A 21,240-nucleotide genomic window follows, 5' to 3' on the forward strand; every position below is an offset into this window, starting at 1 on the left:
ATAGGGAGGTTTGTTCTAGATGCGGGAACCGTGGAAGAGGAATCATGCAATCTGTGGCTTTACATGAGTCTTTGTTGATTAACAACAGCGCTATCCAGAGCACACAACAGGGCTCAGCTTTCAAGAATGTTACAAGTCTTTCGACGATTCGGTATTTATTGAACACGACCCAAATCCTTGGACTAGTCGGGACATCGCCATTAGCATTCATTCACTTCAAAGCCATCGCAAAAAGCTGGTTCACGGGATCAAACACATACCTCATACCCAGGAGGGCACGGCGTAATACAGTTCCAGAAACCATCGCCGTATCCGTGACACTCGTACTCGCCGTCGTCATTGTCCGTCGTAATGGGCTTGCTGCACGGCGGGAGGTCCATTCTGCCCTGGGCGTTACCCTTCCACCTGGCGCAGCCCATGCAGGAGCCATACTTCTTGCCCGGAGCGGTGCACTGTCGGGCGCAGCGGCTGCTGCAGCCGGCTACGTCGTCGACGCTGTAGTCTGCAAAGAGCCAGGCGAAGTCTCCGGGGGAGAGGTTGCGGTTCGAGGAGAAGCCTGGGGAGCAGGCTTGGGCGAGGGTTGCGCTTGCGCAGAGCAAGGCGGCGGCGATGGCGGTTGTTGTAAGACGCATCTTTGGTTTCCGGGGTTAAGATATTGGGGGAGAATGCTGCTCTTTGGCCTTTGGGGTGTCTTGTGAAAGGACGACTCTATACGAGATTTCTCACGAAACCGGTATGTGGAGGCAAAACAGAGTGAACGAGCAGAAGAGCTAGGTCATGCGGAGGTGGGAGTAAAGACCGACGGTCAGTAGTACGGACATCCGTTGGCTGTCATTTATACGACGTTCCGCTGGTCTTGTACGGAGTAGTCCTCTACATGATCATGTTCGGCGAATAACTGCCTTCTTGAATGACTAGACCGCAAGTACGCGGAGATTGGAGAGGATATTGAGCAGAAAAAGCTTATACCGATGTCCTGTACCATGACTTCGAGACTCGAGAGCATCGTAATATACTAAGTCTAACGGAGTGCTCCGGTTCTTTCTTACAGAAAAAACCCTTTAATTAACAATCTACACGCCAGGAGGGGAGTTCTGAAGCTTAGTATACGGACCTCGTGGACGGCTGACTCTTTCAGACAGTTGGGGTATTGTAAGTCCGAAGTTCGAGGTGGACATCATCAATTATAGTTTAATAAGTTCTCGCGCTCGGCACACTTAGGGGCCGAGTACAGACAAGTCGAGTCAGAGTCAGTATTCTGTCGGTATCGCAATTCTTGACGAGCAACTAGTTGAGATGTGTACGTAGTAAGTACTCTGGTTGAATTAACTATGTGCCATTACCGACCAGACCTGCCACCACGACCAAAACACAGCACAAGGACTTATGATATACCGAGCAAGGGAGAAGGAGGAACATCTAGTCTGGAAAAAATCGATAGAGTATGGCAAATTCCTGATGCCCATCTTAGCTCTTAAGCCAAAGGATCTGCGTAGTTGTTTGCTGCTGTATTTTTTTCTTTTCTTTTTTCGTGTACTTGGTAGCTCAGGATTCGCCAGCACGGCCTAACGTTGATGCCAGATAGACAGACGGCTTTTCAATGCGGGTACCGTTACGTAGATATTTATAGCTACTTGTGTCGAGTGATTTCCCTCGAAAGTCCGATTCTTATGTAGGTGGATCGTTTGCGTCGGTCACAAGCCGGGGAGAACGATCGGTTGTGAGGCACCGTGGTTGACGTGAAAAGTGTACAAAACTCGCGAGGGTCCCCTCTGATAATTGCTTCTTCTCGAATTCTTGTGAGTTGGACAAGAACCCCTGGTCCCGCGTCGGGCGCTGCCGAGACAAGCCTCGACCTGACACCCGCCGCGCATGTCTTGGCCCCTTGAGCGGCGCCCCTCCTTCAAGTCTTTCCTCCCGGCGCCATGTCTCTTGATCAAACAACCAGCGCCGGCCGAAGGACCTCCGGACCTTGAGTAAGTGTATTCAAACCATTGAATTCTTGTTTGTGACTTGAAAGGTTGTCCGAACTTGTTGACTGTCTAATACGTACGATATCAGATTGCCCAGTCGGCAGGCACCCCTACCCATTGGAATGCAGCTGTCACAGTTCCTGCAGGAGACAACTCTGCCGGCCAGGGGGTTTAGGTGCAGTGAGATGCCGCCACCAATAGCGGCCTGCAGCAGGAGGAAACAAGGAGACGGACGACTCCTTCCGCGCGGAGTTGGACCCGCCCCGCTGGAAACCAACAAGCCCAGGCCCCTGTGTCTCGCTGCAGCTGCAGCTCCCTGGCCCGGTGGGTGGTGTGTCACGACATGGATGAGTGCGAGTTGGATACAACCAGTATTATATGGACAAACTGCAGACCTCGCATTTGACTTTTGCGATGAGCAATCCCCATTGGCGATGACGTCTCCTTGTTTGTTCAGAGAGCAAACCCGATGAGTAATATCGGACCTCAGTGGGTGTCAAGAGAGGCAAACAAGCTCTTTATCATCTCCTCATCATCACGTTTCGACGTGGCATGGTCAAGGCAGCTAGATGCTCATTGAACAGCTCCCCCAAAGCTCCATGTGTATTTTCGCCATAACAAATCACATGCCACCAATTGCTAAATGGCATTGTGTGAACAAAAGGCTAGATTGCAAGGGTCTCTTTTTAAGCTAAAAAAGCTAAGCAAGCTCCTTTCCAAGACTCCAACTCAACCACGAGATGGGCCTTAATGGGGTTAGGGGGGTATTTGCTAGTTTCGGAGACGCAAGACCCGAAACCAGAGCTTCGACCCCTACCTGCACCTTGGGGCTTCCCAGATGGGACCCCCGACCCCATCGACGTTTCCGGTCCTTCTTTTGTTTCTTCCATGGCAGATGTGTGACAATTCTTCCTTTTTGTTCTGCATTCCTTCTCTTTTTCTTCTTGTCGTCCAGGGACTGTCTTAACTCACTACGTCTTATAGCTTTCTATTATTGCTGTGCAGGCATCAAACTCCTCCCCCGGATTTGATATACAAGGTCTCGAGATTATCAAACCAACCCGGGGCTTCGACTGGTCTCGGACCCCTCCTCCCATTGACCTCATTGTATCCAACGGGCGATAAGCTATTGTCATCACCAGGCTTCACTTGGGATATCCTCGTGCTGCCGTGTGCCCCTGGGTGACATTTCGCCAATTCAAGCTCCCAGAGCACTTGGCACCAACATGGTATCGTCAGTCTTTGTGCTCGTTGGAGCTGTGGTCGCCTATGGCGTGTATGCCTACGTCTCCGGCCTGCAACGCAATATAGCAGAAGCAAAGAAAGTTGGCTTGCCATATATCGTCACCCGTACGTGTTCAAGGTGTCCACAATGTTTCTTTGGTGTGAGAAACTGACCATGAGAAAGCCGCATCGCCCTTTTCAATAATATGGCAGCTCACCCACAAGTTCTGGATACCCATCATCAAGTGTTTTCCGAAATCGTGGTGGGAAAACTGGCTCGAGTTAGTTACTTGACTGGACTGCTCCGTCCATTGCGGCGCCCCTGCTGATCCCAATGCCTTGCAAATAGACTCCTCATACCGAACTGGTCCTATAATCTACTTCACAAGCCTTTTGAACGCATTGGCGAGACCTTTATGATCGTGTCGGCCTTTCAGATCCTCGTCCTGACCGACAGCGCCGAAGCCATCCACCAGATCACACAGCAACGCGAAAAGTTCCCAAAGCTTGTTGAGACGTACGCCATCTTGAAGCAGTTTGGCGACAATGTCCTGACCACCGAGGGTGCGGTCTGGCGCATGCACCGCAAGGTCACATCCGCGACCTTTAACGAGAAGAACGCCTCTCTCGTCTTTGCCGAATCGATCAAGCAGGCGCAGAGCATGACGCGCAAGTGGCTAGGCCCAGCGGGGGAAAAGAGCAAGGAGACTATTCAGACGCTGGATCACGATACGATGCGGCTCGCTCTCAACATTATCAGCTACGTGGGATTCGGAATGCGCCTGCTCTGGCCGGGACAGTCACTGCCCGATGGAGCAGACCCGAAGCTTACAAAATACAGCTCGCTCGAGGCGGCCCCGGGACACACGATGAGCTTTGCCGATGCCATTGCCGAGATGCTGGAACATATCTTGGTTCTGTTACTGGTACCGCACAAGATTTTGAAGCTGCTGCCTTTCAAGTACACAAAACAGGCCGTTGACTCGCACGACAACTATGTTCAATACATCGACGAGCTGATGCAGGACAAGATTGAGGATCTGCAGAACGGCGACCACGGCGACGCCGGCATGGACCTCATGGGCCAGCTTGTTAGATCAAAATACGGGGACGGAGCGGATGCCAATGGGGCTATTAACGGAACGCTATCAAAGGGAAAGGAGTCCAAGATCCCTCAGCTGTCCAGATCGGAAATCTCGGGCAACGCCTTCATCATGTTAGTTGCGGGACACGAGACGACGGCGAACGCGATGCACTTTGGTCTGATTGAGATTGCCTGCAACCCGGCTGTGCAACGCCAGCTCCAGAAGGATATAGACGGCATCTTTGGCGATAACGATCCGAGCACGTGGAACTACGAGAACACGGTCAACCCGATGTTGGCGTCCATGCTGGGCGCCTGCATGAACGAGACGCTGCGGATGACGCCGGCGGTGGTGGAGATCCCCAAGAAGGTCAGCCCGGAAGGCGATGGCATCATTACGCTGGACGGAGAGAAGTACGTTTTGCCAAAGGGGGCAGATATCTCCATCGTGGGCGTGGCGGCGCACCGGAACCCGCGTAATTGGCCGTCGAAACCGAGCAAGATTTCGGGGGCGGATCACGACCTGGATGACTACGCACCGGAGCGGTGGTACAGGGCCAGCTCGAAGACGGCGGCAGATGCCAAGACCGGCGGCGAGGCGGAGGAGGACTACGGCGGGTACAGGGGCTCGGACACGAGCGAGAAGATGTTCCGGCCGGTGCGGGGGTCCTACGTACCCTTCTCGGACGGGCCGCGGTCGTGTCTGGGGCGGCGTATCGCACAGGTTGAAATTATTGCCGCCCTGTCGGTGGTATTTCAGCGGCACAGTCTTGAGCTGGCGGTGGACGAGTGGGCCTCGGATGCCGAGGTGGAGGCCATGGGTCCGGAGAAGAGGCGGACGCTGTACAAGAAGGCGCAGGATAAGTGCCGGGAGACTGTGAAGAAGGCGTCGACGATGTTGACGCTCAAGTTACCGCAGGGGATGACTGTGCCTATCCGGATTGTGCCGAGAGGACAGGAAAGGTTTGTCGATATTGTTGACTCTGCTTAGAGTAGGTGAAATCAGTAGCTGGCTTGCCTAGGCCTGGCTAGTGAAATTGTATCTTCAAAGCTGTATAGTGGTTGCTCTAGAATGGATATATGGGAATACCCGGGAAGGGACAAGGCGGAGAGATGGGTAGGAATTACATATGCATGAAATTGAGGCTAAGATGGCAATTAATCTGAGAAATTCAACCCATCAGCAGGCCATCGAGTTGATCTTGCGTAAGATGGTGATGAGGTGACTGATTGGCTGAGATGTTGCGGTTGTCCCGGCAGCTCATGTTGATCGCGAGGGGCTTCAAGGTGTTGACAACTTCGCGTTCGGTATATCGAATGCACGGCAGCGGAGTGGGAGAGAAAAGGAAGCCACGTGTTCTCGTGAGTATCCTCACATCATCGATGAACAGTGTACTTGCTTGACCTTCGTTTATTTGGCGTCTTCTTTATCAGCGGGAGATCACCGGGCAGTCGCGCGCAGAGGCCAGCGACTAAACCGTTTGTTTACATACCTTGCCTTTTTCGGACAGCTCAGGTGGGTCTGATTGGTCACAGCCGTCCACTCACCTTAATAGCAGTCAGCACCGTCACGCCGTGTCTTCTGCGACGGGAGCCCACCTTCTGTGCTTTTGCCGCTCCCGGGAGAGGAGGCAGAGGGCGGAAAGCGCGCTAAACCAGTCGCAATGTCTACTGGACGTCCACACTGGCACATCCCCCCCCCCCCTTTTCCCCAGATCAGATAGTATCAGCGCACCTCGATTGCCTGCTGTATGTAGCGATGGCAGCTGGAGCAGGCAGTCACGACCCATGGTAGCATTCACCTAACAGCGATGGGAGTCCCGTTGCGTCACTTCCCATAGGACCACAACAAGGGGGCCGAGGAAGGTAAACAACGAGCGCTTCGACCATTTTACCCCGTCGAACCCCCCCCATAATCCACACGTTAATCACACCCGACCTCAGCAGCACCCGACACGACCCTTACAAGTTACAACCTAGCTCTTCAGCCCAGCTATCGTTGCCGTTATCACCACCGCATCCATCCAACTGCCCCTCCAAAATCGTCACCCTTTCAAAGTACTTTCCACTACCACTACTAAAGGACAATCTGCCCTGCATTCACTGCAATTCTTCTACAAAGGCATAATTGCAATCGATTCCCTAGAGTCGCCAAGTCTGCGCGATTCATCTGATACCCCTTTTGATTAACTTTAACCCCATTTCAATCACTAAACAATGTCGGGCGCAAACTCGTGGTTGGCGAGGCAGCGGAAGAGCGACCTCGTCGAGATTGCCGAGCTGACCGGACTTACTGGGTGAGCATTTTCCTCTTTTTTTCTACGGACGCGACGACTTTCTGCAGCTGTGACGGCTTTCTTGTCGCTCTGCAAGTCAGATTCGAGCTATGGGTGCGCTGCTGTCGCGTCGGTTGCGACTGACGTCAAAGCTGATTGAAGCGCGTCGAGCTGTCGCAGAGAGGCCCACGATGCTATTCAGACCACGCAAAAAAAGCTAATAACGCGCTGCTTTCAGGTACGAGAATCAGAAAAAGGCCGACTTGGAAGTCACCCTCGATGAATACCTCGCCGAGAACACGATCCAGTTCTCCCAAAACCCCAAGCTTGCAGGCTACTACACCAGTCGCTCCAAGGCTGCCGGCTCACCCGTCAAGAGGGAGGCTCCCTTGACCGATCTCGTCAAGTCCACGCGCCGCAGGGCGACGAGAGCCATCGAGGAGCTCCAGCCCGAGCCCGAGCCAGAGTAAGCCATACCTGCCACTCCTCTACGCGATGCGCCTCAGAGGTCATCTAGATCCCTGAATCGCGACTAACACGCGTCACAGAAGAGCCGAATCCTCAAGCCCGGAGCCTGCCTTCTCCACCGCACTGGCGACGCGAACTCCCGCCCGCAACCTCTCTCTTGCGAGCCGCATTCCTCTGCCCGCGACGCCCGCTGATGTTGCTGAGGCCGTCGACCGTCACACTGTCGCTCTGCGCGAGCGCGCGACGGAACTCTACGACCAGTCTGGCATCCAGGAGGGCACCCAAGCTGTGCGCTCCTCCCTGTCAACCGTCACGTCGGTGCTGTTCACCGTGGCCGCGTTCGAGGCGTGGAACTTGAGAGCAGAGGTCTTGCCCCTCCGCTACGCCTTCACCATCCCCGCGATCCCGGCCCTGGGCACCAGCTTCTACCCCGTTTACGTACCTGACGCGTTCTTGTTCGTGACCTCGTCCTTCTGGTCGCCTGTCACGCTTTGGACCCTCACTTCTGTCCTTATTCCCTCCTTATTTGGGTACTTCTACAATCTGAGCGCGGCGAGCCATCCCCAGCCTCGCGGCCGCAAGTCGTCGACCGTTGAGTACAACGTCGACCCCTTGGTCTTCAGCATCGTCAAGGCTCTGATCTCGTTCGTTGTTTACGCCCAAAAGGTCAACTTTGGCGGCTGGATCAACGAAAACTCGATCGACCGCATCAATGGTGCTCTGTATGGAGAGTGGAAGGGCATCTTGACTGGGGCTGCCATCACCGGGCTTGTAAGCCTCTACGACGCCGTGCTGAAGAAATAGGAGCCATCTGCTCGGAACACGACACTTTCTCGAGCTCCTCGAGCACATGGGACTCCTTCCAGCAGTCCGCGGCGCACGAGGGGAGGAAATACACGGAAGCTTCGCAATCGTACTGTTTGAACCCTCGCATTGCGCTAAATCAGGCGCTTTGCTTCTTTCTTTCTCGTCACTCAATGGCGGCGTTCTGGGCGTTCCATCGGCGTCATACGTGGCTCTTTTGGCTGATACCTTTTTCAAATTTGCGAGTGAGATGCTCATGACGATGGCCAACATCGCCTCTGGTTTCCGGAGAACACAGGCCCCTTGGACTGGTTCGGCAGATTTCTTGCTAGAGCGGTGGCCTTCGTTCAGGAGACTGGACGCGACTTGTCCGGTTATTGTTCTTGTGGGATTGGAATCTTGTTGCCTTTTTCTACAATTATAGTGTGATTCAGTTCTAGCGGTTATGGGTATCGGTGGATGGGCGGCAGAGTTTCCCTCTTGGCGAGACGCATGTCGACAGATTCTTACATCTTGGATCTGGGAGGGAGGGCGCTAAGACTGCTCTGGGTGTTTTGCCCTTGTGGAAGTCACGAGAGATGACCTGAGGAAATATACTGCTTTTGAAGTTCTACCCCATTTCACTTTGCCTGCGCTTTACTCTTTGCTTGGCTGACAGTGTCTGATCTGCAACGTGAATGGCGAAACAGAATTGAACCATGGACAGCTAAGGCACTGAAGCACGACACACGATGCTAGTCTTTGAAGGGAACAATGGCGGGGTGAATCCCTTGTGTCTGTATGGCTCTGATCATAGTGCCCAGAGCCGACCTCTGCCTTGGTCCGTTCCTACGTGTTGTAGCCTTTGCTAGCCAATGAGAAGGGGAACGGCAGAGACATAGGATAATTAGTCGAGCAGAGCCATCAGATGTATGATATCAGCTCAAAATTGCACGACCTCGACAGCCACTCTCACCAATCACACTTAGAGGGCAACTGACTACTCGATATCATGGAGGGCAGTCTTCACCTGCTGACTACCAACCTAGTACTGCCCAAGGGAGCATGGATTTCTGCGCGACTGCACCACAGCAAAACCACAGCAAAACCACCTGAAAATTCTTAGAATTGGGTAGTCATGTGGCAAACACTCCTAATTATTTGCTTCCGGTAGTGAAAGACTACCTGGTACACCAGACGACTGTACTCATGATGGATGTTCCGCTTTGATGACGGGCATATGTGTGCTCCCCCACGCGCTTACATAAGGCACGTCCAAACACCCGGACCATCCCGGCAGCCGGCCAGCCAATCAAAACGCCGCTAATGCAATTAGCGAGAAAAGAGGCGAAAACCATCAACGCTCGTCGACAACGTCAACCATCTTTCCCGAAAAGAGAGCCCCCCCGACCGTCTGCCTTTGAAAGTCGTCCTCCGCCGGCCGCCCCTCCCCGCGATAAACCCTCTCCACTCCTCACCAACTCAGTTTCTCCCGAAGAGGAATCGAACCAACTCGGATCACCAAGATGCTTTCCTCCACGAGGACAGCGGCCTCATTGGCCCTGCGAGGTAAGCTCTCCCCCGAGTCGTCGTCGTCTCCGGTCTACCGAGGAACCGGGACCGCAATCACCACACCACCAATCTCCCTTCGCGGGCTATCCAATTGCGCGGCTACCCGGACGATATCCCACGAGACCCTGTCATCAATCGCCGAGGAGACAATGGATGTGTCTCGCGGTCTCAACTGGAGCTCTTTTCGCAATGGGGAGGAAAGAGAAAGCCGAAACATTTGACTGACCTCAATTGGCCACTATAGCGAAGCCCACCGCGTCCATCACCCCCTTCAGAATCGCCGCCGCCTCGATCTCCTCCTCGTCACGAAAGGACGCCAGCCCCGCCGCTGCGCACTCGACCGGCCTCATCAAGAAGGAGCGCAAGGAAGTGCCCCTGGTTAGCCAGGAGGGCACCAAGGGTGTTTTGCAATATGCTCTGTACGGCCCCCTGTGTCCGCCCTGTCCCTCCTCATCATAAAACCACGCCCGATATCGATCAAAAGGAGCTCTTCTCCCAATGGCAATAGACACTAATCAAGCAACCCGTCTCACAGCACCTCCCTCGACGTAATAACGAACTGGGCTCGTCAGTCCTCCCTCTGGCCCATGACCTTCGGTCTCGCCTGCTGCGCCGTCGAGATGATGCACCTCTCCACCCCCCGCTACGATCAGGATCGTCTCGGAATCATTTTCCGTGCCTCCCCCCGCCAGTCCGACGTGATGATCGTCGCCGGCACCCTCACCAACAAGATGGCCCCCGCCCTGCGCCAAGTCTACGACCAGATGCCCGAGCCCCGCTGGGTCATCTCCATGGGCTCCTGCGCCAACGGCGGCGGCTACTACCACTACTCGTACTCCGTCGTCCGTGGCTGCGACCGCGTCGTCCCCGTCGACGTCTATGTCCCCGGCTGCCCCCCGACCTCCGAGGCCCTCATGTACGGCATCTTCCAGCTTCAGCGCAAGATGCGCAACACCAAGATCACCCGCATGTGGTACCGCAAGTAGATTCGCTGCCTCGTTGCAAAACTTCTCTGCGTTTGGGAGAGTCGGGGAAAACGAGAGGACGGAGAACGGATCACGGATTGAAAACGAGTCGGAGAGAATATCGAGACGGCGTGGCCAAAGGTGGGCGGTACTTTTTTGTTGGACCGCACATCCAGTAAAAGAGAGGCAACTGGCGGTCCAGTAGAGGAGGAAAATGCCGAGGCCCGGAAAGAAGAGATTGAGGCACACCAGGCACGTCGGGGCTCTTTCATAACGGCAAGACTTGGGCTTCATGTTTTCTTTTGTATGCGGTTGCGTGCGTGGGCGTGGCTATGTACATATGCGGAGGTTTTCATCCGCAAACGATCGCGGTCGTGTAGATTACAAGTTCTGCCATCATTTCAAAACCATGTTTAACTGATCTCGCAGCCCCGTGTCGTGAGACGATCCCACCTTGGTGTGTATTGATGCCAGAGGGGAGGCTTCAGATTCAGATAAGAATAGGACGCAAAGTCGGCTCATCGACAGCCATCGCGTTACCGAGGTTCATGGCTCTGCGACGTTGGCCGTCATCAATACTTTCTTTTTGCTCTCTTCTGAAGGTTGCCTCACGTCTGTTCTTCCACACCTATACTCAGGCCAAAGTAGACACTCTTTATCAGTCCAGAGCTTAGCAGAGAAAGAGAGACACAGACACGCGCAGTGGCACTCTCAGATGAGGTATGTATGTATATAAACTATATATCTGATGCGGATATCGCACTGGAGTTGTGATGCCCGAGAATAATCAAATGCGCCCGTCATCCCTTTGCTTAGCTTTCCTGTCTCTTGCCCTCGGAAGGCCCTGGTCGTTCGAGCATCTCTCTCTTTCTCTCTCTCTCTCTTCCTCTCCTCCCCGAGGCGGTAAATTAAGTCCCTCCTTGCTGCGGACTCACTTCGCAGACATCTAAGGTTATCGATGCAAATTTGCCACACCCAAGGAGCTTTTTGGTACAACACAGTTTCCCCTTCGACAACTCTGCTCGTACTTTGCCACATTTCGACTCGAGTCGCTTCGTCTCGTCATCACTTTCCACTACCCCGCCGCATATAGAAAGAAGAAGAATCAGAGGTTTATTCCAAGTATCCCTACCGCACGCCGAACATCCGAATGAATTTGATGCTGTGAAATCATACTAGCAGTAGCTTCGAACCGAGCCCACCCCAACGTGTACTGGATGCAATGTGCTTCGCGCATGCTCTCCTCACATACGGCGGTGAAGATCCAGCCACTACGTGGCGAAGGCTCGTGCTTTCATCGTCCTTTTTGCGCATGCTTAAACGCATACGCAAAGACATGAGCCCCATCGGACGTATGAGGCATCTATTCTTGACCGAAGCCCATAGTCTCTTCAACGGCAATTGTAAGCTTCTGCTGGAGCATTTCCAGACTCTTGTATGGCGGCAGGTCCAGTCGGTTGAAACTAGAACAAGGTTAGCGGTTGAACTTTAGCATGCAGCGGGTGAGAGTATCTTACCATGTGTGCGCCTTGGGAAGATTGTTAATCTCTCCAGCCTTTTCGATTGTAAATCTTCTGGGACCGTCACTTCCTTGCAAATCCTTGAAACCGTTGACCGGGATACGCGATGTACCCGTCGCGAATTGAAGTAGACGCGACTTCTGCTCTCCATCCCATGAACGAATCGTCTGCCAGAAGAACTGAATGACCTCGTCCGACTCTGTGTATCCGCGGTAATCGGTGTGCTTCTTCCAATCATCCACATCAATCTCAGCAATACCACCAATGAGCAACTCAAGCTCACGTTCATCGAAAACGTTGACCAAGTCCTGAGGGATGAGCTCGTGGAAGCCATCCTTGAAGGCTTGGAATTGCTCCGCAATACGTTTCTCGATTCTCCACTTCACCATGAGATCAACGTACTCCTTCTTGTTCTCGTTCGTGACGTCGATGTCGCGACCACCGGGAATGAGGTCCTCCACGGTCATAACGCCGAAGCGCTCGTCCTCAGTGGAGAATGTCTGTTCCAGAATTCCTCCAGAAATGTCGTTGTCAAGCATCCACTGCAGAGAGCGATGGAAGTCGGCATCCACACCTTCCATGTCGGCTAGAACGACCGACTTGCCCAGGATCATCTTGTACAGGGCTCCAATGAAGAAGGCATCGAGGAAACGACGGTGGAAAATCGCCAGACCAACAACACGACCAATGAACTTGAAGTAGTTCAGATGCTCGGGGTTGATACCGGAGTGGGGGTTGATTTGAAGGGTGTAGTTGTCGTGGGCGGAGTACTCGAACAGGCAGTAGAACGGGTTGAACATCTCGTGGGAGAGAAGGAAGAAGAATTCTCTGGACAGACCACCATAATCCAAACCATCCTCACCATCGAATTTGATCATGAGACGCTTCTTCAAATCAGTAGCAGACTGCCGAGTGATTTCTGCAAAGGAGTCCTCAAAGATATGAGACCGTCGCACCTTGATGTGGCACTGTCCGGAAAGGATGCGCATCGCAGGTTGCGAGCGGAAGTAAATGAGTTTCCTTCTGAAGTCGCGCTTGTACTGCGGTACGTTCTGATCCAGGGATGACGGCAAACGAGGGTCGTCCCACGTTGTTGTCTTTGTGTTGTGGTCCACGAAATACACTCGAGCAGTGTTCGTGAGACGCATCTCCCAACCACTTGGCAGAGGTCCCAATTGAGAGACGGGTTGTTGCTGGATGGTGCCGTTCTGGGCATTCTGGCCTCCATACATACGGATGTACTGCTGGCGGCGGGGGTCAACCCAGGTAGTCGTACGAGTGTTGTGGTCCACGAAGTACGGGCGACCTTCTGGAGTCCATCTCTGTTCCCAACCAGGCGGCAGCTCGCCAGTGCCCGGGCTCGTTGCTCCAGTGTGCATCATCGTAGCGTTGTTTGCGCTTTGAGCGGCTGCTTGCTGAGCTTGCAAAGTCGGGGAGCTCGCGCCGGTTCGATCCTCGGGGAGGGTTCGGTTCTGGTGTCTCTGGCGCTCTACTTGAGTTGCGGCTTCACGATCGTTCCTCTGTTCCACAGCCCCCGCAACGGTCGGTCTGTTCCAACTCGTGGTTCTGGTGTTGTGATCAACATAATATGTGCGGCCAAGGTTATCCTCTCGGCGTTCCCAGCCGGCCGGCAAGCGCCCTTGCGCATCCTCGAAGGGGCTCAGTGTGCTAGAGTTGCGTGCCGGAGGCGGGCCACCATTGGCGGCCGGAGGGGGACCGGTGGAAGTCATACTCGCAGGTCGGTGCGGCAGGTTTACTTGAGAACCAGGAGCTGGGCCGCCATTCGGAACACCCATGGCCGAGCCCGGTCTAGCGTCAGCCGCCGGGGCCGAGAGCGTCGAAAGGCTGGACCCTTGGGCAGGCGGGACGAGTGAGGGACGGCTTGATGATGCTTGCCCGGCCCGCGCGGGTGTGGTGAGGTTTGTTGACAGGTTTACGATCAGCTTGCCGTGCACAACTAAGTTATCGGTCGACTTCTTGAGGTCTCGCGTGAGCATTTGATCTGTGGGGCGCCGCATTTGTCAGTCAAGTCTGGCGACAACGCGAGCAGGAATGCGGCAAAAGAGTGTTACCATCAGCGTCCGGTGCCAGCTCAATCACATCGCCAATCCTAACGTTGATTACGCCAAGGAAACCTTGGTCCTTCTTCTTGAACTTCTTCTGGTCAAATACCTGAACCGCGAGAATGGTGTCTTCGTTCACGTTGCTAAATGATGTCAGAGGGAGCTTTTCGCCGCGATGAACATTTTGAGGACTACAACATACAGGTCGAAGCTCTCGTTCCAGTATGGGTTCAAAGTTCGTTTCTGTGCACTCGTAGTCTTGGTCTGGTCTCCGTTGACGGTGATGACGGCGAAGGGATCCGGAAACCCTGTTTTTCATGTTAATGGTTTGTTCCAACGAAACGGAAGAGGGTGAGGGCGTACGGAAGACATCTCGCTTGTACAAGCCATCGGCGGCGATGACTGCGTTGAAGTTAGTATTGATGGTCGTTGCGCGGAGGATCAACTTGGGGACGACGAACTAGTTACTCGGAGGTTGGGCTTGCGGCTACAGACAGCAGAGTTAGCTCCCGTGATTTGTTCAGTGTTGGTGACGTCCAGATGGCAGCGTCCACGGACTGATGGAAAGAGACCAGATGCGTTACTTACTTGGGCTGCCCGGCATCATTGCGGGAGGAACTCATTTCGTCGCGGGATAGCCAGCGACAACGGTGTCGACTCCCAAAATATCTGGCGTGCTCAGATCAAGGTCGTTCGTTCTTGGAACAGATGAGGGGTTAGGCGGACGTTTCGTGGATGACGTTTGGAAAGTGACCGGTCGCGGCGATATGGCGGAAAAGATTGTCGACGACAATCGGGACCGGAATACAGCAAAGGATGCTTTTGCTGGTGAGAGGTAGCGTAGTGCGGATTGGCGTTGACGACGACGACGACAAGGACGACGGCGAAAGGCAGAGCTGAGGCTGTGCAGTGCTGTGCAGTGCAGAAAAGCCCCCCGCTTCAACGAGCCAAGTGGGCTGGGTTTTTGGGGGCCTTGGAGTTCCCTTCGGGGGTGCGGCGGATGATAAGGTGACGCGGCGGGCGGGAAGACCGAGCGAGGCTAAGAAAGCAGCGGAGGAACAGTAAGGATACTGGCGAGATCGAATCGAACCAGCGATGCAGTAGACTTTGTTGGCCGTCTCTGTATCAATCTATCTCCGGAGGGCGACAAAAGGTCGACCGGTGGGATTCGATGGGAGGGAGTTTGAAGGTTGAAGATGGAAGAGACAGGATGGAGCGAATTTGGTGTTTTGGCAAGGTAAGTCAGCCAGTCGCCCCCGTCTGAGCGCTTGTCAAACGGTACGGAGTACGTGTGTGCGAGTGGATTTTGTCTCCGGTCGGAAGTTCGCAGCAGAGGAAAGAAGGTTGTTAGGCGTGATGCGGGAGGTGAGGTATGCGGTGGGTAGGAGGAAGTGTCAGGTTCAGCGCTATCTGACTCTGAGAGGTGCTCTAGTATGCGGCGTGCGGCGTGCGATGAGCCTGTGCTTCCATCAGCTTTCACCCTTGATGACCTCAGCAGGGTGGCAGACGGGAGCAGTGATTACGGCACCTGCAGCAGCGCTAACAGCGACGCAGCTGTAGTGGCAGGGCAGTGATGTCCACTGTATCCGTAGGTAAGGCAGGTCAATAGGTACCTTAAGGTAAGCTGGCGTGGCTGGTAAGGTCAGATACTGATGGTGAGCATAGGATGAGGTGAGTGTCCTGGGCGATTCCCAGCTCGGTTCGACATGGAGAGCCAAGGAACCTGGAAGTGCGGATGGCGAATCCCACTTGTTAGCACTTGGCGGGGCCCAGAGGTCACTGTGGGGTACCACGGAAAGCGGGCAATACCTCTCGGCGGTGGTCGGGTCGGATCCACAATTCGAGACCCACCTTAACTCACTCCTGGTGAGCACCTCGAGAGAAGTGTAAGTATTCTTCACCCATGAACCTCACCAAGATCAACTGCATCTCATAAGAAGTCGATTGCGCTTCAATAAGTCGTAGACATCCCATGGCTTTGGCGATGCCATGGCATTTTCTTGGGAAGATGTGTCAGCAGATTCTGACAGGAGGGCTGTCTGGCAAAACGAAACGACAGATGAATGAGAGATACAAGTGTACATGACGTCTCAGCCCAGACTGATTGACGATGGACATACCTTAGTTAAGCGCTCCATCTCTCGACTTATCTTGCTTACCACAGCAGCTTTGCCATGACATCTGGAAGTTGCGAACAGCTCTATCTCCTTCATGAGACATGTATCGTCGGTATAGTGACTGCGTTCTCCATCTGTCCGTATATCATACATTGTCTCATGTCGCCACTCTTCTATCCTGTCTTCTTACCAGGTATATACAGCATCCAGCTTGAGCTACAGTTCGGGACTGGAATATGGATGTGAAGCAAGTACCTCACCTTAACTCTCTTGCAAGTACCTCGCCAAGAACAACGAATGGCAACGCAGAGAGAAGAAGTGGAAATCAAAACAAACCAGAACCGAGTGACAGGGCCTCCAGCTTTTTCCTAAACTTCTAAACGCTGTTCCCAATGGTGTTTCGGATGCCCATGGCCGTCAGAAAGCTGCCAATCCCACGCGCCCCCTACCTGCCTTTTGCCTGTACCTGCGGTGCTGCGGTGCCCTGACTGACTGGCATGGCCAAGTCTTTTCACCCTTGCCCCGTACTTTGCCCAGTCGAGTCCCGTCAAGCTGGGGGCTCGAGAGAGTCGAGAGAACGACCTAACAACCTGCCGCTCGGTACGGATCCCTGCCGACCTCACCTGTACCCTGACCCGCGCCGCCGTGCTAACAGTTGGAACTGAGGGAGGGAGGGAAGGGGTGCCCGAAAGGCTTGGGAGGCCCCTCAGTTCGGGCCGTAGACACTGCCAGACACAGCAGACAGAGAGTCTAGAACCTGACCAAGCGATTGTATGAGCAGGTGCCACTCTTTACATAATCTCTCGTGGCGATTTTGAAATCAGTATCATCAACAAGAAGTTTCTGCTCTTGTTTCTTCGCCTTCGAGTTTTCCCGCGGATAGGAGGATGTTTGAATTCGTAATCTGTATTTCTCATTGTCTGCTCTCGAAAGGAACTTTTCTCGAGAGTCTCTCGCTAGAAGCACGAACCTACCGGGACGCGAGAAAGCAGAAACGGCGCATTGTTGCTCGTCCCATCCCACCACCAACCCCCGGCTCCCCGAACCTCATGCGCTACGGCCACCCTCTCTTTCTCACCTCTCTGTGTCTTCCGTCTCTCTATCTCTATCTCTCGCTTCTTGCCTGTGTCTCTCCATCATACAGTAACCTACTCATTCAAGATCCTCTCAAGCATAATAGCTCAATTCATCCGCGCCATCTTCCCTAATGCTGGCTTTCCGAGGATTGCCTCAAGCTGGAGGGGGCATATTCTTTGGTGCTCCGGCACGTCCAGTCCGTTCCCCCCCTCATCCCTCCCGACGGTCCAACCGTCACATCCATCCACATCCCTTCTTTTTGCTTCGGCGCGAAAGCACAGTGAACAAGAAGCGGCATAGGGTATACCATAAATAAACAAGAGACCAGCCCAAACACAGTCGTCTGCCCAAAAGTTCCCATCCAATCACCTCCCGCCTATGTCCCAATTCTTTTCCTTTGGGAAAGGACAAAAACAAGGGGAGGGGGGACCTTGCAATCCAATCGCTGCCGCGGGACCATGGGGGACTATACTGGGCAGAGAGAGAGGTAGAGAAGGGATCTCACGGCATCGCAACCGACAGAGTCCAGCAAGCACGTGCCGCAGAGACGCTTCGCTTTCTGCTGATTCCCACAACCAATCTTTTGTGCGGGGAGAACACCCTCTTGCCCTTCCTCTTCCAGGGCAGTCTTGCGTGCGTCTTCATGGACAGGTTAATTCCCAATGTTCGATTGAGGCCCCCTCGAAACCCACTGGGGACAGCCACTTCCGTGTGTCAGCTCGCGCGGGAGGGAGGGATGGATGCTTAGGAGCCCGTCCTGAGGCGGGCAACTGTGCGCCCGGGTCGGGCGGCGTCGTGGGTCACCTGCGGAAGGACGGCACCACTAGGCTTGTCCGCCCGTCTCGTCTTGTTGATGTCCCGGCTCCATGGTTTTCACATGACTTGTCACTTGGCAGTCGGTATTCATGACGTATAGGTTTCTCCTCCTATACAGGAGAATTTAGAAATCGTGATCCTACACATATTCATGTTCAATTGAATGCCGGTTGCTCGGCCTTTGGGTTTCAAAGAAACATTGTAGAGCGACTGTTGGCAAAGGCGTCATCTCATTCCGGGCCTTTCCCAGCAGAAGCTATATTAAGTGGTTAGAACATGCTAGGATAAACTCAAAGAGACAGGTACGTTTCGTAGTTCACTTGAATGTTATGCGAAGAGCTATCTGGGGGGGGAGAGCGTTCCTTAGCACCTGTGATAATTTCAGAAAGGATTTCGGTTTTTTTTTAATTCCCACAGATGTACGATGATAAACCCACCTCTGCAGACTTAATGAAGGAAAGACATTGTCAGGATTTCTCGAATCAAGAACCAGAACCTGGAGCAATTTCGACCCAAAGAAGTCGAAGAACAGGAACGTACGTCTCTACCTCTACAGCAGCGTAGTCCATGTATCTACACAGACACATCTCTCTCCTTACTGATACATCACAGCGTCCCAACACCCGGTTCCGATTTAACTGCGGTGGATAGATGTGCCTTTTCACGAAGTCCGGCCCAGCATGTGATATCTGCTGGCCCAGATCGCAATGAGTCTCTTGGTTGGCGTCATACTCCTGTTCATCACATTCGGCCACCGCTGCCTGTAACAACCAAATCACGCATCAATCTACAAACTGTCATTCCACGGGTGTTACTCTTTGTCCAAAATTGTACTCTGAGATGCGGTGATTCATCCATCGAAATTGAAATACTCGTCGACTGAATGTAAAAGCCTGACCAATCCCTGAACGCCATATCGAATCTTTCTCCTTTCCCTACCGTCCTGTATGTTACAATCGAAGCAATGAATCGCGTCGCACCCTCTCATCCGGGCTACTAGACATAAGCGAGTCCTCGGGAGGCGTCACTCTGCCTAATGCCTAATAAGGGGTGTATCCTCCTCTGCCCCGGCCGCGGTAGCCTCCACGGTAGCCACCGCGAGGCGGGAAACCGCCACGGCCGCCAAAGCCGCCGCGACCTCCTCTCCCGCCGCCACGACCGCGGCCACGAGACATGCCGGGGATATTGGTGCGCTTGGGGACGACCTTGAGGTTGCGGCCCTTGAAGACGCTCTCGTTGAGGACCAGGGCCTGGGCAACGAGGCTGGGCTCGGTGAACTCGACGTAGGCATATCTGTAGTGCAAAGCGCATGTTAGTCTCTGAGCCATTTTTCGGGCGCGTTTCTCGGGTGGGCTTCCGTAACGTACCCCTTGGGCTGTCCAGTGAACTTGTCCAACAAAATGGTGACGCGGTTGATAGAGCCACAGCTCTGGAAGTGAGCTTGAATCTCCTCGGGCGAGGCAGAGTAGTCGACGTTGCCGACAAAGATACTGCGGCTGTCGATATCCTCCTTGTTCTCTGAAAGTTCCCGGCTCTGTTGGTCGAGGCTGGCTTGCATTTCGCGCAACTTGGCGGCCTCCTCTTCCATCTCGGCTACCCGCCTCTTCATCGCAGAGATCTCCTCCTACGGTCTTCTGTCAGTTTAACCTCCTCTTATCTGCGAAAGCCAGTGATGAATCTAGGCTCTTTGCGCACCTCATCGTGGCCATCTTCCTCGCCGACGCTGTTGTTCTCGACGTTGTGGTCCTCCACAGGGGTATCCTCGGGCTTGACGTCCGCCATGGCTATAAGATTGGGCAGTCGTTGTTGATTTTGTGACGGCTCTGGATAGGATAGGCTATTAGCTATCGATGCTAGAAGAGAGAAGGGAGAAATGGTGCGACAAGGCAGACGCGCCCTTTTTTAAGGCGACCGCAGCCTCGGGAGGGGTCCGCTCGCTCAAAGCTGTTCGCGCACACAAAGAGTTTTAGTTGGGGCGGGAAATACTCACAGCTGTAACGACCGCAATTGACAAGCTCAGATCCTGAGCTGATTTGATGCAGCAGCTTGCGCAAGGGCTGGACGAGACAGGAGCTGAAGATTGAGGTAGACGTAGTGAAGGTATCCAGGAATTCTGATGCCAATGGGTAGGGGGAAAATCCACGGTTTAGCCGGACGCTCCGATAAGAGATAAGAGCTCCGACCTCAAGCTTTCGTCAACAGACTCGGAGCTACAAACGCATGCCCGGTTCCTTCAAACGATTGAGGAATGCTTTGCAGATGTTGCAGACTCAAAGATGAAGGCAAACTTCTAGTTTCTGCTTCAAAGTGCCCAAGGTGACGTAGGAAGGTACAACGGGCGAGCAAAGTCATGACCGGTCAACCCGGGAAAGCACCTTGTCTAGCGGGATTCCGGAGCTACCTAGCTGTGCCCGCCGCTGGCCATGTAGATACCTTCCAAGATTCTTTCCTCTGGAGTAAGATACGGATATTGATAGTTCCACGTACATGAAGGCCAGCCTTTTATACTTTTTGGTGACAGTTCTAATCAAGACAGATTTGATCCGTGAGGTACTCTACTCATAGGCACACCTCGCGCTGGTCTCATCCGAAGGCTCCATTCCAGCCTACTCTTGATGTCATGGTCTGGGACATCCGGCGGATGACTTTGGCAAACGAGACATTCTGGCGAGTGTTGCCCGTCGATGGATTCTTGATCGACCAGCGAAACAAAGGAACGTATTCAACCCGTGAATCTTTCCCTCTTTCCTCATCTTTACCTTATTACCCTTACCGCCCGGTGAACTCTTTACCTGGGCAAGACCTCAATCGATTTTTGGCACTGACTTCAATAGCTTTTGCTTGATTGATTCAATGGTCTCAAGACTAAGCAGGTATCGCGTCGAACCCTGGCCATGTTACATTGGAAATTTCCACCTGTGCTGTCATAGCGGGGACAGTCATTGTTTACATACTATTCAAGCAGCGCAGAACATTGGGTACATGTCGGATGGGACCCCTTGAGTCCTGACACAATTTACCAAGCCGATCTCAATCGTCAGCAACATGGCGCCGGACCTCCCCAGTCTCCGGATTGCTCATCCATCCGTGATCCACCCGGATCCGAGTCCGAAATCATTGCGGAAGCACCAGAATGCCCGCACATGGTGAATCTGGTACGTCTCACTCCAGCCCAGTATTGAAACGCTCTTGGAAGTTGTCGTCCCATACCAAATGAGGTGGTGCAGCGTCTTAGTCAGCAGCTCCAAGTACAGGATTGCGGCACCCGCGCCTCGTGCGCTTGTCGTCGAATGCCCACGTGT

General features: G+C 53.7%; 7 protein-coding genes across 7 annotated transcripts; 3 read left to right on the top strand and 4 right to left on the bottom strand.

The window, feature by feature from the left end:
* Positions 1–155: 155 nt before the first annotated feature.
* Positions 156–632, bottom strand: CABS01_01870 (uncharacterized protein; the record flags this gene model as incomplete). The annotated part of the gene is made up of 2 exons (XM_060535249.1): positions 156–182; positions 261–632. The coding sequence occupies 2 exons, from the start codon at positions 630–632 to the stop codon at positions 156–158; spliced, it is 399 nt and encodes a 132-aa protein (XP_060398438.1).
* Positions 633–3,199: 2,567 nt separating this feature from the next.
* Positions 3,200–5,272, top strand: CABS01_01871 (cytochrome P450; the record flags this gene model as incomplete). The annotated part of the gene is made up of 3 exons (XM_060535250.1): positions 3,200–3,323; positions 3,382–3,478; positions 3,547–5,272. The coding sequence occupies 3 exons, from the start codon at positions 3,200–3,202 to the stop codon at positions 5,270–5,272; spliced, it is 1,947 nt and encodes a 648-aa protein (XP_060398439.1).
* A 1,226-nt stretch (positions 5,273–6,498) lies between these two features.
* Positions 6,499–7,829, top strand: CABS01_01872 (uncharacterized protein; the record flags this gene model as incomplete). Its single annotated transcript, XM_060535251.1, has 3 exons — positions 6,499–6,578; positions 6,796–7,023; positions 7,106–7,829. The coding sequence occupies 3 exons, from the start codon at positions 6,499–6,501 to the stop codon at positions 7,827–7,829; spliced, it is 1,032 nt and encodes a 343-aa protein (XP_060398440.1).
* A 1,505-nt stretch (positions 7,830–9,334) lies between these two features.
* Positions 9,335–10,366, top strand: CABS01_01873 (NADH-quinone oxidoreductase; the record flags this gene model as incomplete). Its single annotated transcript, XM_060535252.1, has 3 exons — positions 9,335–9,377; positions 9,625–9,799; positions 9,916–10,366. 3 exons carry the CDS (start codon positions 9,335–9,337, stop codon positions 10,364–10,366), a joined length of 669 nt encoding a protein of 222 aa, XP_060398441.1.
* Positions 10,367–11,708: 1,342 nt separating this feature from the next.
* CABS01_01874 (HECT-domain-containing protein) lies at positions 11,709–14,551 on the bottom strand (the record flags this gene model as incomplete). Its single annotated transcript, XM_060535253.1, has 7 exons — positions 11,709–11,808; positions 11,863–13,867; positions 13,938–14,071; positions 14,131–14,236; positions 14,292–14,330; positions 14,390–14,415; positions 14,517–14,551. The coding sequence occupies 7 exons, from the start codon at positions 14,549–14,551 to the stop codon at positions 11,709–11,711; spliced, it is 2,445 nt and encodes an 814-aa protein (XP_060398442.1).
* An 846-nt stretch (positions 14,552–15,397) lies between these two features.
* Positions 15,398–15,802, bottom strand: CABS01_01875 (uncharacterized protein; the record flags this gene model as incomplete). The annotated part of the gene is made up of 1 exon (XM_060535254.1): positions 15,398–15,802. A coding segment is annotated over one exon (405 nt), but the record flags the coding sequence as incomplete, so codon positions are not given.
* A 3,176-nt stretch (positions 15,803–18,978) lies between these two features.
* On the bottom strand, positions 18,979–19,720 carry CABS01_01876 (RNA recognition domain-containing protein; the record flags this gene model as incomplete). Its single annotated transcript, XM_060535255.1, has 3 exons — positions 18,979–19,231; positions 19,306–19,562; positions 19,634–19,720. 3 exons carry the CDS (start codon positions 19,718–19,720, stop codon positions 18,979–18,981), a joined length of 597 nt encoding a protein of 198 aa, XP_060398444.1.
* Positions 19,721–21,240: the final 1,520 nt, after the last annotated feature.

The sequence above is a fragment of the Colletotrichum abscissum genome (genome assembly GCF_030869225.1).
Source record: "Colletotrichum abscissum strain IMI 504890 chromosome Unknown Scaffold_3.1, whole genome shotgun sequence".
Classification (NCBI taxonomy): Eukaryota; Fungi; Ascomycota; class Sordariomycetes; order Glomerellales; family Glomerellaceae; genus Colletotrichum; species Colletotrichum abscissum.